The 12,528-nt window shown below is 41.4% G+C and overlaps 1 protein-coding gene across 8 annotated transcripts in view; it reads right to left on the reverse strand.

Moving 5' to 3' along the window:
• The window catches only part of SPHKAP (SPHK1 interactor, AKAP domain containing), a 160,968-nt gene that overhangs the window by 9,275 nt on the left and 139,165 nt on the right, over window positions 1–12,528 (reverse strand). For 3 of the 8 annotated variants that reach the window (XM_078071411.1, XM_078071413.1, XM_078071418.1), the window contains 5 exons: window positions 11,718–11,903; window positions 11,362–11,388; window positions 9,598–9,684; window positions 7,342–7,394; window positions 7,070–7,251 (listed from right to left, as the gene is read on the reverse strand). In XM_078071411.1, the coding sequence (XP_077927537.1) occupies window positions 7,070–7,251; window positions 7,342–7,394; window positions 9,598–9,684; window positions 11,362–11,388; window positions 11,718–11,903 (535 nt within the window). The remainder of the gene's footprint in view (window positions 1–7,069; window positions 7,252–7,341; window positions 7,395–9,597; window positions 9,685–11,361; window positions 11,389–11,717; window positions 11,904–12,528) is intronic. The other 5 variants (XM_078071412.1, XM_078071414.1, XM_078071416.1 and 2 more) reach the window with 5 other exon arrangements.

Raw genomic sequence — 12,528 nt, forward strand, 5'->3', positions numbered from 1 at the left:
TATTATTTCTTCTTTGAATGTTTGGTAGAATTCCCCAGGGAGTCCATCAGGCCCTGGACTCTTGTTTTTTGGGAGATTTTTGATCACTGCTTCAATCCCGTTACTGGTTATTGGCCTATTCAGGTTGTCAATTTCTTCCTGTTTCAGTCTTGGCAGCTTATAGGTTTCCAGGAAGGCCTCCATTTCATCCAGATTGCTCAGTTTATTGGCATATAGTTGTTGATAATAATTTCTAATAATTGTTTCTATTTCCTTGGTGTTAGTCATGATTGTTTCCCTTTCATTCATAATTTTATTAATTTGGGTCCTTTCTCTTTTCTTTTGGATAAGTCTGGCCAGTGGTTTATCGATCTTATTAATTCTTTCAAAGAACCAACTTCTAGTTTTTTTGATCTGATCTACTGTGTTTCTGGTTTCTAATTCATTGGTTTCTGCTCTAATTTTAATTATTTCTCTTTTAATGCATGGCGTAGGCGTTGTTTGTTGCTTTTTCTCTAGTTCTTTAAGGTGTAGAGTTAGTTGGTGAATTCGGGATTTTTCTATTTTTTGAGGGAGGCTTGGATGGCTATGTATTTCCCCCTTAGGACCGCCTTTGCAGTATCCCATAGGTTTTGGAACGATGTGTTTTCATTCTCATTGATTTCCATGAATTGTATAAGTTCTTCTTTGATTTCCTGGTTGACCCAAACATTCTTGAGCAGAGCGGTCTTTAGCTTCCAAGTGTTTGAATTTCTGCCAAATTTTTTCTTGTGATTGAGTTCCAGTTTTAAAGCATTGTGGTCTGAGAATATGCAGGGAATAATCTCAATCTTTTGGTATCGGTTGAGATTTGATTTGTGACCCAGTATGTGGTCTATTCTGGAGAAAGTTCCATGTGCGCTCGAGAAGAATGAGTATTCTGTTGTTTTAGGGTGGAATGTTCTGTAAATATCTATGGGGTCCATCTGGTCCAGTGTATCATTCAAAGCTCTTGTTTCCTTGTTGATTTTCTGCTTAGATGATCTGTCCATTGCTGAGAGTGGAGTATTGAGGTCTCCTACAATTAACGTATTGTTATCAATATGACTCTTTATTTTGGTTAACAGTTGGCTTATGTAGATGGCTGCTCCCATGTTGGGGGCATAGATATTTACACTTGTTAGATCTTGTTGGATAGACCCTTTAAGAATGATATAGTGTCCTTCTGTGTCTCTAATTACAGACTGTAGTTTAAAATCTAATTTGTCTGATATAAGAATTGCTACCCCAGCTTTCTTTTGAGGTCCGCTGGCATGGAAAATGGATCTCCATCCCTTCACTTTCAGTCTGGATGTATCTTTAGGTTCAAAATGAGTCTCTTGTAGGCAGCATATGGATGGGTCCTGTCTTTTTATCCAATCTGCAACCCTGTGCCATTTTGTGGGAGCATTTAGGCTATTCACGTTGAGAGTGATTATTGAAAGATACGAATTAATTGTCATCATGTTGCCTGTGAAGACGTTGTTTTTATAGATTGTCCCTGTAAATTTCTGTTGTATATCACTCTTACGGTCTTTCTCCTTTTACAGAACCCCCCTTAATATTTCTTGCAGGGCCAGCTTAGTGGTCACATATTCTTTCAGTTTCTGCCGGTCGTGGAAGCTCTGCATCTCTCCATCCATTCTAAATGACAGCCTTGCCGGATAAACTATTCTTGGCTGCATGTTCTTCTCATTTAGTACCCTGAATATATCTTGCCAGGCCTTTCTGGCTTGCGAGGTCTCTGTGGATAAGTGTGACGTTATTCTGATGTTCCTCCCTCTGTACGTAAGGAATCTCTTCCCCTTAACTGCCCTTAAGATGATTTCCTTGGTTCTAAGATTTGCAAGTTTTACTATTACATGCCAGGGTGCTGGCCTGTTTTCCTTGATCTTGGGAGGGGTCCTCTCTGCCTCTAGGATGCGAATGTTTGTTTCATTCCCCAGATTAGGGAAGTTCTCAGCTACGATTTGCTCAAATACATATTCTAATCTTCTCTCTCTCTCCACTCCCTCCGGGATTCCAATTATTCTGACATTGGAATGCTTCATGGTGTCACTTATTTCTCTGATTCTATTTTCGTGGATTCTGAGTTGTTTTTCCCTGGCCTCCTCTTTTCCCTTTTTATCTACTATATAGTCTTCCAGGTTGCTTATTCATTCTTCTGCCTCAGTTACCCTAGCTGTTAGATTATCTAGATTGGATTGGATCTCATTGATAGCATTTTTAAGTTCTGCCAATTCAGCTTTCATTTCTGCCCTTAGACACTCTATGTTGCCATTAATTGATTTCTCCATTCTAGCTATTGTCTTCACAATTGCTAGCCTGAATTCCATCTCCGACATCTTGGTTATATCTGCATCCATTTTTAAATCTGCCGCATAAGTCATAATCTCTGAGTCTTTCCTATTTTGGGGGTTCCTCCTAGTCATTCTGTTGATGGGTGTTTGAGGGAATGTATAGAGTCCAAATTATTGACCAGAACCCAAGCAAGATGCACCTGTTTTCTTGGGACCTTAGGGTTGCTGGCCTCTTGTTTTCCCAGCCTGTCTTCTGGGGGAGGGGCCTGCTGCACTGTTACTCAGGCAACCCTGTTTGGGCAGAGTTGCCCTGCCCCCCAGTGGTGGGAGATGGGCTCAGTGGGAATCAGTTTTGGGGGCTTTTGTTCTCTAGCAGCTTTCCCTGGTGGCTTTCCGTGTCTCTTCCGTGAGTCAGAGCAGAAGAGACCGTTTCCAACCCTCTGCCTCAGAGTAGAGAGATCACAGTTTGTTCTTCAGTGAGCTCTCTAGGCCACACCGTCTCCGTTTGTCTGTGCTGCTATAAACTGCAGCGTCCTGGGTTGTGCGCCCTTCAGCAGCGATCCCAGTCCTGCCTCCAGGTCGGGGCACGTCTCTGCCCTTTGTGCTTCTAAAACCTCCAGTGGCTCCCAGTTTGCGCGGGTGACCCCGCTGCTCTGGGTTTCTGCCCCAAGGGCTGCCCTAAAGTCCTTTCCCCGCTGTTACCGGTCTGCAAGTCTGTGCCCTGTCCCCAGTGAGTGAGACTGTCACTCACCAGTGGAATAGGATCCCCAAGGGCAGGCTCCCTCCCACTGCCGTTTATCCTCCAATATCTGCCCACAGAATCAGGGCTCCCCGCTTCATACCTCGAAACCAACCACCTGTGATATTCTGTTTGTAGAGATCCAGATCTTCTTACATCTCAGGCTGGTTTCATGTGTGCTCAGAGTGGTCTGGTAGATATGCAGCTCAATTCCGGGGACCAGTTGAAATAGGTTCCCCTACTCCTCTGCCATCTTTCCTCTCCCTGAGAAATCCCATTTTCAATGTGTTTGTCATCTGCTTCTAAAATAAGTTTCCATCATATTTCAAGATTTCTCTTTACAATCTGAGCTTCTCCCAGTTTATATTCACCCTACTCTGGGTCCCTCTGGAACTGGAATGGAAACTCCATGGGTCGTAAGTTTTGTCTCTTTTGTTCCCTCTATTTCCAGAGCCTAGAACAGTGCCTTGTTGTACATGCTCGATAAACATTCGATGAATGTTCTGAGTGTATGACTTTCAAGTGGACAGCATTTTAATGAGTAGAAAAAAACACCATGAAAGAGAAAGCTTAAAAATGAAAGTGTCGGGCGCCTGGGTGGCTCAGTTGGTTAAGCGTCTGCCTTCAGCTCAGGTCATGATCCTGGAGTCCCGGGATCGAGTCCCGCATCGGGCTCCCTGCTCTGCAGGGAGTCTGCTCCTCCCTCTGACCCTCCCCCCTCTCATGTGCTCTCTCTCTCATTCTCTCTCTCTCAAATAAATAAATAAAATCTTTTAAAAAAAAATGAAAGTGTCATTTTATCAGAAAAGAGTGACACTACGTTGGGCACCAAAAATGCTTGGAATTTGCCTTTGAGTTGAAACGTGGCTGAAATTCATTATAAGCTGACTTTAATTAAGTGCCCTTCAACTCCAAGGTCTGTGGTGGGAAAGATGAGCTGCTTCAGTATTTACTCACGATACCCTCTCCTCTTCAGCTCACGCCTGTATTGTCACAAGGCAGGGGGTTGATGAGGGAACACCTTAGTGGGAAAATTGTTAACTAAGTTAATCTATTTTAAAAATTCAGAATTCATACAAATGGGGACTCAGGGCATAGATCTATGAGTGATGTTTAATATTCGAGTGATGGTGGGAAAATGACATTTCTGAACTAAACAGAGATGCTTCTTTAATCCTCTACAAACTGAGTAGGAACATGTGAGACATTGTTGCCCTCATGGGAGGCCACAATCTCTCTTCCACACTACTTCAAAATAACTACTTAACTAATTAAGAAAGACAATCAGAATGAGGTTTCCAAATGCAGCATTGATAAAAGAAAGGATGTCAACATTTTGCCTGTGGGTTTGCTTTATTTGACCAGTTCCATCTCAGACAACAAACAGTGCCCATTCATGGAGAAGCCACTCTGCATAGAGAACTTTGAGTCTGAAAAAAATTAGAATATTTAGTCCCTAAAGTTACATTACTTAGAAATAAGTTCCTTGACCTGATGCTACATTGAATGAGTAAAACATTACTTCCTGTTTTTCTTGATAACATTAGTGGAGTGTTTATTTTCTCAGAAAAACAGCTATGAGCAAAGGCAGGAATTCCCTCCGAGAATTGAAAATTAGTGAGGATAGTGGGAGGGATGGGGTGGCTGGGTGATGGACAATGGGGAGGTTATGTACTACGGTGAGTGCTGTGAATCGTGTAAGACTGATGAATCACAGACCTGTACCCCTGAAACAAATAATACATTATATGTTAATAGAAAAATTAAAAAAGAAAAAAAATAAATAAAAAGTAAAAACAGAAAAAAAAAAAAGAAAAGAAAATTAGTGAGGATAAATAAATATCAAGTCAGGGCCCGATTTACAAAATCAAGTTAGTAATCAAGTTCGTGACACACCCCTTGTCCTTTCACCTGATAAGGATTTGTGAGACACATATTCACATAGAGTACTATGTTGTTTCTTCAAAATGGTGGATTGTATAAAAATCTACTTTATTAAGAGACCATCCGAAAATGCACCAAGTAATGCTCTGGAGATAAAGTTGGAAACCAGCCGTCTTTCATTTTTTCCAGGAATTTGAGGATCCACTTTACCTGAGAATGTTCTTGTTCTCCGCCCCCATGGCAGGGAGTCTTTAGGATTGTGTATGACAAGAAGGAGGGGTCCAATGTGGAGTGCTCTTTCACTCCACTCTTTGCACTGGGCAGGCTGGGTGGTAAGGTGGAAGGAGAATTTATCAAATAGTGAACTACTCATTACCTTGCCAACAAAGGTATGACAAGTATAGGATAGTATCTATAGATAGTATCTAGATTCAGATGGCATGGAATGGTAGGAAGAGAAATATGTTACTGGTTGGAGGGAGAAACTGATGCGGAAGAGGGCAGTATCAATTATGTCTCCTTCTCAGTTTTTCCAGTAGCCAATGCCATTGGCTGGTGATGCAGAAATGGGGAAGCTGTTCTAATTACCATGTGCACAGGCCACATGGTAAAGGATTTTTTCATTTCAGCCTGCTAGATTTTGACAATGAGAATTCCATATTTAAAAAAAAATCCAGATCATAACTCCAAGGCAATTTAACCTGAGAGAGACACTATTGAGAAGTTTCCAGGACTAGGCTCAGACATGACTACCTGAGGACTCTCTCATGGGCCAGCCACTCTGAGTCCTTACTTGCTCATTAAAAAGGGATGATAATAGCCATTGGCTCTTCTGACAGGGTTACTGAGAAAGAAGTATAATCATATGTGGAAATACTTTGTGACAATAAGACATTACAAAATGCACTGTGGCAGTGATTGGCAGGATCCTAAACCAGCTTCCAAGATTTCTGCCCTAATCCTCATTATCATGAATAAGATGAGAAAATTATGACCTCATTATGTACACGGCAAAAGGGATTCTTTAGTTAATAATGTGTTAATCAAAAAGGAGACTATCTGGTGAACCTAATCTCATTGCATAAATCCTTTAAAAACCATTTTCTCTGGTTGGTGGCAGAAGTAAGAGATATTGACTGCATGAGAACATAGAGGGGTCCATAAGACAAGGAATGCTGGAACTTTCTAGAAGGGGCACAGCAAAGAAATGGGTTATCAGTCCTACAACCACAAGGCACTGAATTAGGACAACAACCTGAACAAACTTGGAAGCTTGTTTTTCCCCACAGTTTTCAGACAAGTGCCCAGCCAGGCTGCCATCTTGATTTCTGCCTTGCAAGTCCCTAACCAGAGAGCAAAGTAGAGTTCACCCAGCTTCTGGCAACAGAGCTAGGGGGTGTTGTTTTAACCTAGCAAATTCGTGGCAGTTTGTTACACAACAATAGGAATCTCATACGGCCACATTATTATTAATTTGAACATCTTTAGAAGGAGCATGCTTTTAAATTATGGGAAATTGAGCTTGAAGACATTGGCAGATGGATTTGTGCTTTAATCTTAATAATTAACATTCTATAACAGTTAGTGGACAGTTTTAGAGTTAGAGTGATAGTTGCTTTTAATTTAGAGGTTGGCAAGGGATCTATTCCCTGACTTTATATTTCTGGTAGGTGGAGAGTGATAAGGAGGAAGTCCATCTAATGCAAACCTGTTCAGTAGAGGATTACTTGCATCTTGTTGACACCATGTCACAGTCTGTTTTAAATATCAGTATGGCCTCACTTTAGTTTCTTGTATCTATCAAGCCTTTCCCTTCTACCTCTTATTTAAATGAGTGGTATGAGGAGGTTGGTTCCAGAGCAAGGAAACATCAAAACAAAAACAAAGAAACAAAACACCAGACTCTGAGAAAGTTCCCATCTCCGCACTTCACTTTCTCATTGTCACCAATGAGCCGAGACCAACTGAGGGTCAAAGAAACGGTTACCATGATTATACTGATGCAGGCGGAAGGTTTCAAAGTTCTAGTCAAAATTTTAAGGTAAAAAGAACAAATAGTTCACATTTAAATGAGTTGACTGGGGATTTACCAAGTTTCCAGCAGTAATAAAAGCACAATTTATTCACACCCAAACACAGGACAGGGTACCTTTTCGATTCTGTTTTCTTGAGATTTCTTAAAGTAGATGGTGGGGATCCCAAGTTCCGAGGCAGCTATCCACTGCAGAGTGGCTCGAAGTTCAGCGTCAGGACACTCTGGCTCCAGATCAAAGTTGATCACTAGCATGTTCCCCTGGGGGCTGGCTGCTCCCATTGCCACTCCAGAGACACCTGAACACAGACCACAAGCCCAGGCTTACTATGCGTTCCAGGGGGAATCACAGGCAAATTGTATGTCAAAATTATGGGAATGTGGCTTACCCTCTACGTTTTCTGACTGTCCTTTAAGAATCTCCTTTTCTTCTACTAATTCACTTTGGGAGAAAACAACAGTATATTGTTGGTAATATTTAGACATTAGCTGTAAATAGACGATGAGGCAATGGATCTTATTGATCTAAAAGCTTCTGAAGTTCAATCTAGATTTATCATTTTCATAGAGGGAAGTAACACTGGAGAAATAGCAATGTGGCTATTACGTAGGATTATTGGGTCTGCCATAAATAGCCCTGGCCCTTAAAAAGGCCAGATAAATTATATAGTTTTAGTTGGGATAATAAGTGTGGGAGAGTAAGAAATTCATCTTTCTCTTCTTCTCAATTTCTCTTCCATCACTGGTTTGAACAATCAAGGAAATATCTTGTAGGCAACTAGATCTGATTTGGGGACTTATCCTTCTTCTGTATTTGACTTGTCATTTAAAAGACCATATATTTCCATCCTAACACAGTGATTTTTTTCCCCTATACTATGATAGCAACAAATTTACATTTTAGTCTAGGAAAATATTTTTCTAATGTTTGTGGTTCTTTGATCTGAAATAAGGGTAAAAAACAACCAATGAACAGCAGAACTTAAATTGTACAACAAAAGATCTCAATTAAAATTGAAATTTTTCTTTTTCTATCAGGAGGATGGAGTAGGCTGGAGGAGATAAAAAACTAGAGACATAACTGAATTATTTCATTAGTTAAAGCCATGTTTAATGTTTGAGGTGTTTTCATACAGTAAGTACTTGTGAGGGAGTCTTAATGTAATGGCAGGACTCAGTAAATGCTTCCAAAATGAGAGCATATGTCCCCACAGCTGAAAGGAGGTGACCATCTTGGGAAGCCTGTGGTTGTCCTATATTTTTGTACAGGCTAGAAATTCAGAATACAAGATCTCTTAAAATGTGTATTTTTATAAGAGTATTCTCCCTTATATTTTCTCTTACTGCTAAGATTTACTGGCTGTAAATTTCACTGTATTCCTCTTAATGTTGAGAGAGAGAGTATAGTTGTTCTGCCATGCATATGGAATTATTTCTAGAAGAATGACCAATTTCCCAAGGGTCTAGAGCCTCTGCTAGGTCTCTGCAAGAGATCTGGTGATGCAGCTTCCCCATTTCTGCATCACCAGAGACCTGCAGAGAAATGAAAGATAGTAGGGACAGTTTCTGCTATTGTGCAGCTGCAGGATGCTGATAGGGGGTGGTCATTTTAGTTTTCCCTGAATGCATAGATGTGTTTGGGGTCCTAGGCTCTAACCCTGGAGAAAGATGGAAAAAGATAGCTAAACAAATGTTTCCTGAAGGAGAAAAATTTACCCCAAAGTAATTTTTTGTTTGTATTTTGGTTCTACTTTTAAAAAACAAAACAAAACAAACCCAAGATCACGTGTATGTTCATCTCTACTTGTGAATAGTGGCGGTAAGGAACAACAAAGGATTGATTCCTTCAATCACTGAGGAATACTCCCGCAGGCAGGATACCTGATTACATAGTGAAATAAAAATGACTTAGCTATAGAGAGTAACTGAGGAAGTAGATAAGGGAGCAGCATTAGTCTTATATTTCATTTTTATCCTTCTGAGATTTAAGAAAACTCCAAACAGTAATAAGCTAAGTCGTAGTGGTCAAAGATAGATTTCAATTCATTTACTTTTCCAGAATAATCACAAATTCTGGATATAGCCCTGACCTCATGTTGTCCTCCTTTTCCACACTGTATTTTGTGTTACACGTGTCGTGCTCCTTAAGTGCTATTTCTCCTTGGTCTTTGGAAGGTCTCGAGGTCTTGGGAAGCAGAGTCACTGTGTGGCAATGACATATCTGCATTGTGGCCCCGTTTGGTATTAGACACATTTAGTAGTGATTATCCCAGGTGTCTACAAGTAAAGGAAAAATCATTCACATTATATTCTATTGAACAATAGTCTTTCTTGGTTGGCATGGTATGATTTAAAAGGATTTTTGCTTTTCTGTGTCCAATTAAGTAAAATGACATGTTATTTCTGATTATATGGATAAACTTCTTCCGGGATGATTTTATCAGAGGAGGCAGATTTGAAATCCAGAAAACAGTGGTGCTAAGGTAGGACTAGTCTCAGCCCCAGTTCTTGCTCCAGTGACATGGAACCACGGCAGTCTAGACAGGATGATTCAGCGGTTGGGCACAGTCTGAATGATCAAAATGGATTGCCAGATGGAATTAGAGTAGTGGTCTCACAATCACTGCATCTCAGTGGCTACTTACTTAATCATGGGAGAAGTTGATATGCCTTCCTGATAAATGTCCAGGTCCATAGTGCCAAGACTGCTAGTGGCACTACTGTTGCCATTGCTGACAAAGCAAAAGTTTACATATTAATGCCTGTCTCCACCACCTGGCCACACGGCCAACGCTGACGTTCCATCTTTCTTCCTAAGAGGTCCTTCTTTGGGTGCCCAGAAGAATATTGTTGGGGGCCTCCTAAATTAATATTTATTTCTGGACAAATTAGGGGAAGACACAACAAAAGACACTTTTGGCTCCAGCCAATCATCATCATTATCATCATCATCATCATCATCATCATCATCACTGTTTTTGAATTTCTGCACTGGTGTTATAGCTAGTGGGCCACACCTAGTGGGTGACTATCAGCATGGCTTTTGTGTTCCTCATTCTAGTTACAGTGAGGATGTTTATCTGTCAGCAAGAGACCCTTTGGTATACCCACGGAGACTGGGATACTTCTGAGAATGCTGGCTGGGGAGATATCAGAAGGCTCATTTGCCTGCTTCTTGACTTCTGACAGAAACCAGTAGACACATGTTCTCCTTTTGCCATTCAAGGGATTTTTCTGAGGGACATTCCACAGAATATGCACCTGGCTGATTATTTTCCTGTGGGACTGCAGAATTTACAAATATGAAGTTGGGCGCCTGGGTGGCTCAGTGGGTTAAGCGACTGCCTTCAGCTCAGGTCATGATCCCAGAGTCCTGGGATCGAGTCCCACATCAGGCTCCCTGCTTCTTCCTCTGACCCTCTCCCCTCTCATGCTGTTTCTCTCTCTCTCTCAAATAAATAAATACAAATATGAAGTTGGGCAATGCCAAAGTTTTATTAGCTTCTTTATTGTAAAATCTTTGAGAAGCAGCACCTGATACCTTGTGTATCATGGAGAAGGAGGGCTGCTGAATCATTTACATAGGTTACGCAATCAACATATGGTCTAGTTACTAGCTTGGAACTTAGTTGCTGAAACATAGTAGACTTGAGCCAATTTTTAGGCTCTGTCGGTACTTGCAGAATGGAATGCATCCAATTTCAGCAAACCGATTGAGTTTCCTCATACTCCCACTATTTCCCAGTGACATCTCTTCCAAGTCAGGTTTCCAAAGGATGAGTGCTGGTGTGTCCTGTAACGGGACAGTCTTCCCTGGGGAGTACCATGAGTAACAAACTGTACTCCTTCAATTTCAAATTCCTGCTTTGGGTTTCATGTGGAGCATTGAATATATTCACTGATTGAAATCTGATGACTCAAACATCGCACTGAAGGCAATTAACATATAAACTGCTGCTAAGTCTAGAGATTTATATTCTCTCTCTTTTTTTTTAATCTCCATATTGTAATAATTCCCACTGGTTTGGGGGGATTTTAGACCAAGTTTTTAACACTGAAATTTTCCTAAGTCTAAACAGACTGAACTGCCAGAAATAAGACTGCTAAGGAGCCATTACCCCCAGATGCATCTGAATCCCATTTTTCCACTGGTCTTTCTGGAAAGTCTGCAGATTTTTTCCAGTATCATATCAAATAAGACTTGGGGCAGAAATGTGGAGATTCTTTTCATTTCCACCTCACAGAGGGATAGTGTTTAGTTTATGTCTCTTGATGGGCTTGGGTCCTTCCAAATCTGATCTTTCACTAACTCCTCTCTTGCTTTCTCTGAGCAACAATACACAGGGCAGGGGAGAGAAAGGAGAGAAACAATTAGGCCAAACAACACAACACAATGTGGAAACACTTGCCTCATGTAAACCCAGCCTGGGTTGCATCTGAAATACAAATGAACCAGAGAGAAAGTATCAAACACACCAGGTGTAACAGCAGGTCTTATTTAAAAATTCCCAGTTGTTATTGAATGCACTAGCTGGGGCTTACAGAGAAAGGAATACAACTGACTCTTAACCTTGGCCAAGGTAATTAAAGGCACAACTGGATATTAAGAAACCTCTCACACAAATCATGACAGGCAGGCACCTTGACCTAGCAGAGCTTTCCTTTTTGCTCTATTAGGGACTCTTTGTAGAGAACCATTTAGAAAGTATTTTTAGAATCTGTGTTGAGACCTGTTTCCCTGGGAAGTCAAGTAAAGAGCAGGTACCTCAGGGATCGCTCACTGAGCTGCAGAAAGCTACTCGTGTCATCCGGATTGTCCTCCTCATTGGCAAGCTGGGACCAGCTGTCCGTGCTCTCCCCGCTGCTGCCAGAAAGGTTGGGGAACTCATCGGGGGCTCTGCCTTCTGCCATGACTTCAGCCCCTGCTACATCTCTGGCATCAAGACTGTCACTGTAGATGGGCAAGATATCATTACCAAGAGCGGAGACACAAGGCAGAACTTTTCATGGGGACCTGGCTGGCTTGAGCATGAGTCTCTGCCGCAGTGAGCAGGATACTTGGAGATGGGTGGATTTTTTTCTTTCAGGCTATTCTTTCTCCTGGTGCCCTAGGGCCCATTTTGCCTTTTCAAGATTGCTGTCCATCAGTTTCCCCATCTCTTCATTTTATGTCTTTCTACTGACTCCCTCCATTCACTTCAAAAACACAGTGAAGCACCCTGGGCTGCATACATAAGCATAAATGTGGGGCAGTAGTGTTTCTAATGAAGAGACCCAGAACCTCCTCCCAGAGATTATGAGTCATTGCTTCTGCAGGGAGACCAAGAAACCTGCATTTTGAACAACTACTCCAGGTAATTTTAATGCAAGTGGCACATGGACCATGCTGGGAAAAAAACGCCCACCCGGTTCTGCAGGTTTACCAAGTTGTATTGCCTGCAAATGCCTCTGAACACATTTTGCATTTGTAGCTATCCAGTTACACCATCCTCTCCCTCTGAAACCTCTGATTTATATCAGCACCACCTTTCTGGATGAGTGCTTTTTTAGGTCAAGTTTCTCTCCAAAGCATTTAA

The sequence above is a fragment of the Halichoerus grypus genome, chromosome 4 (assembly GCF_964656455.1).
Source record: "Halichoerus grypus chromosome 4, mHalGry1.hap1.1, whole genome shotgun sequence".
NCBI classification, from domain to species: Eukaryota; Metazoa; Chordata; class Mammalia; order Carnivora; family Phocidae; genus Halichoerus; species Halichoerus grypus.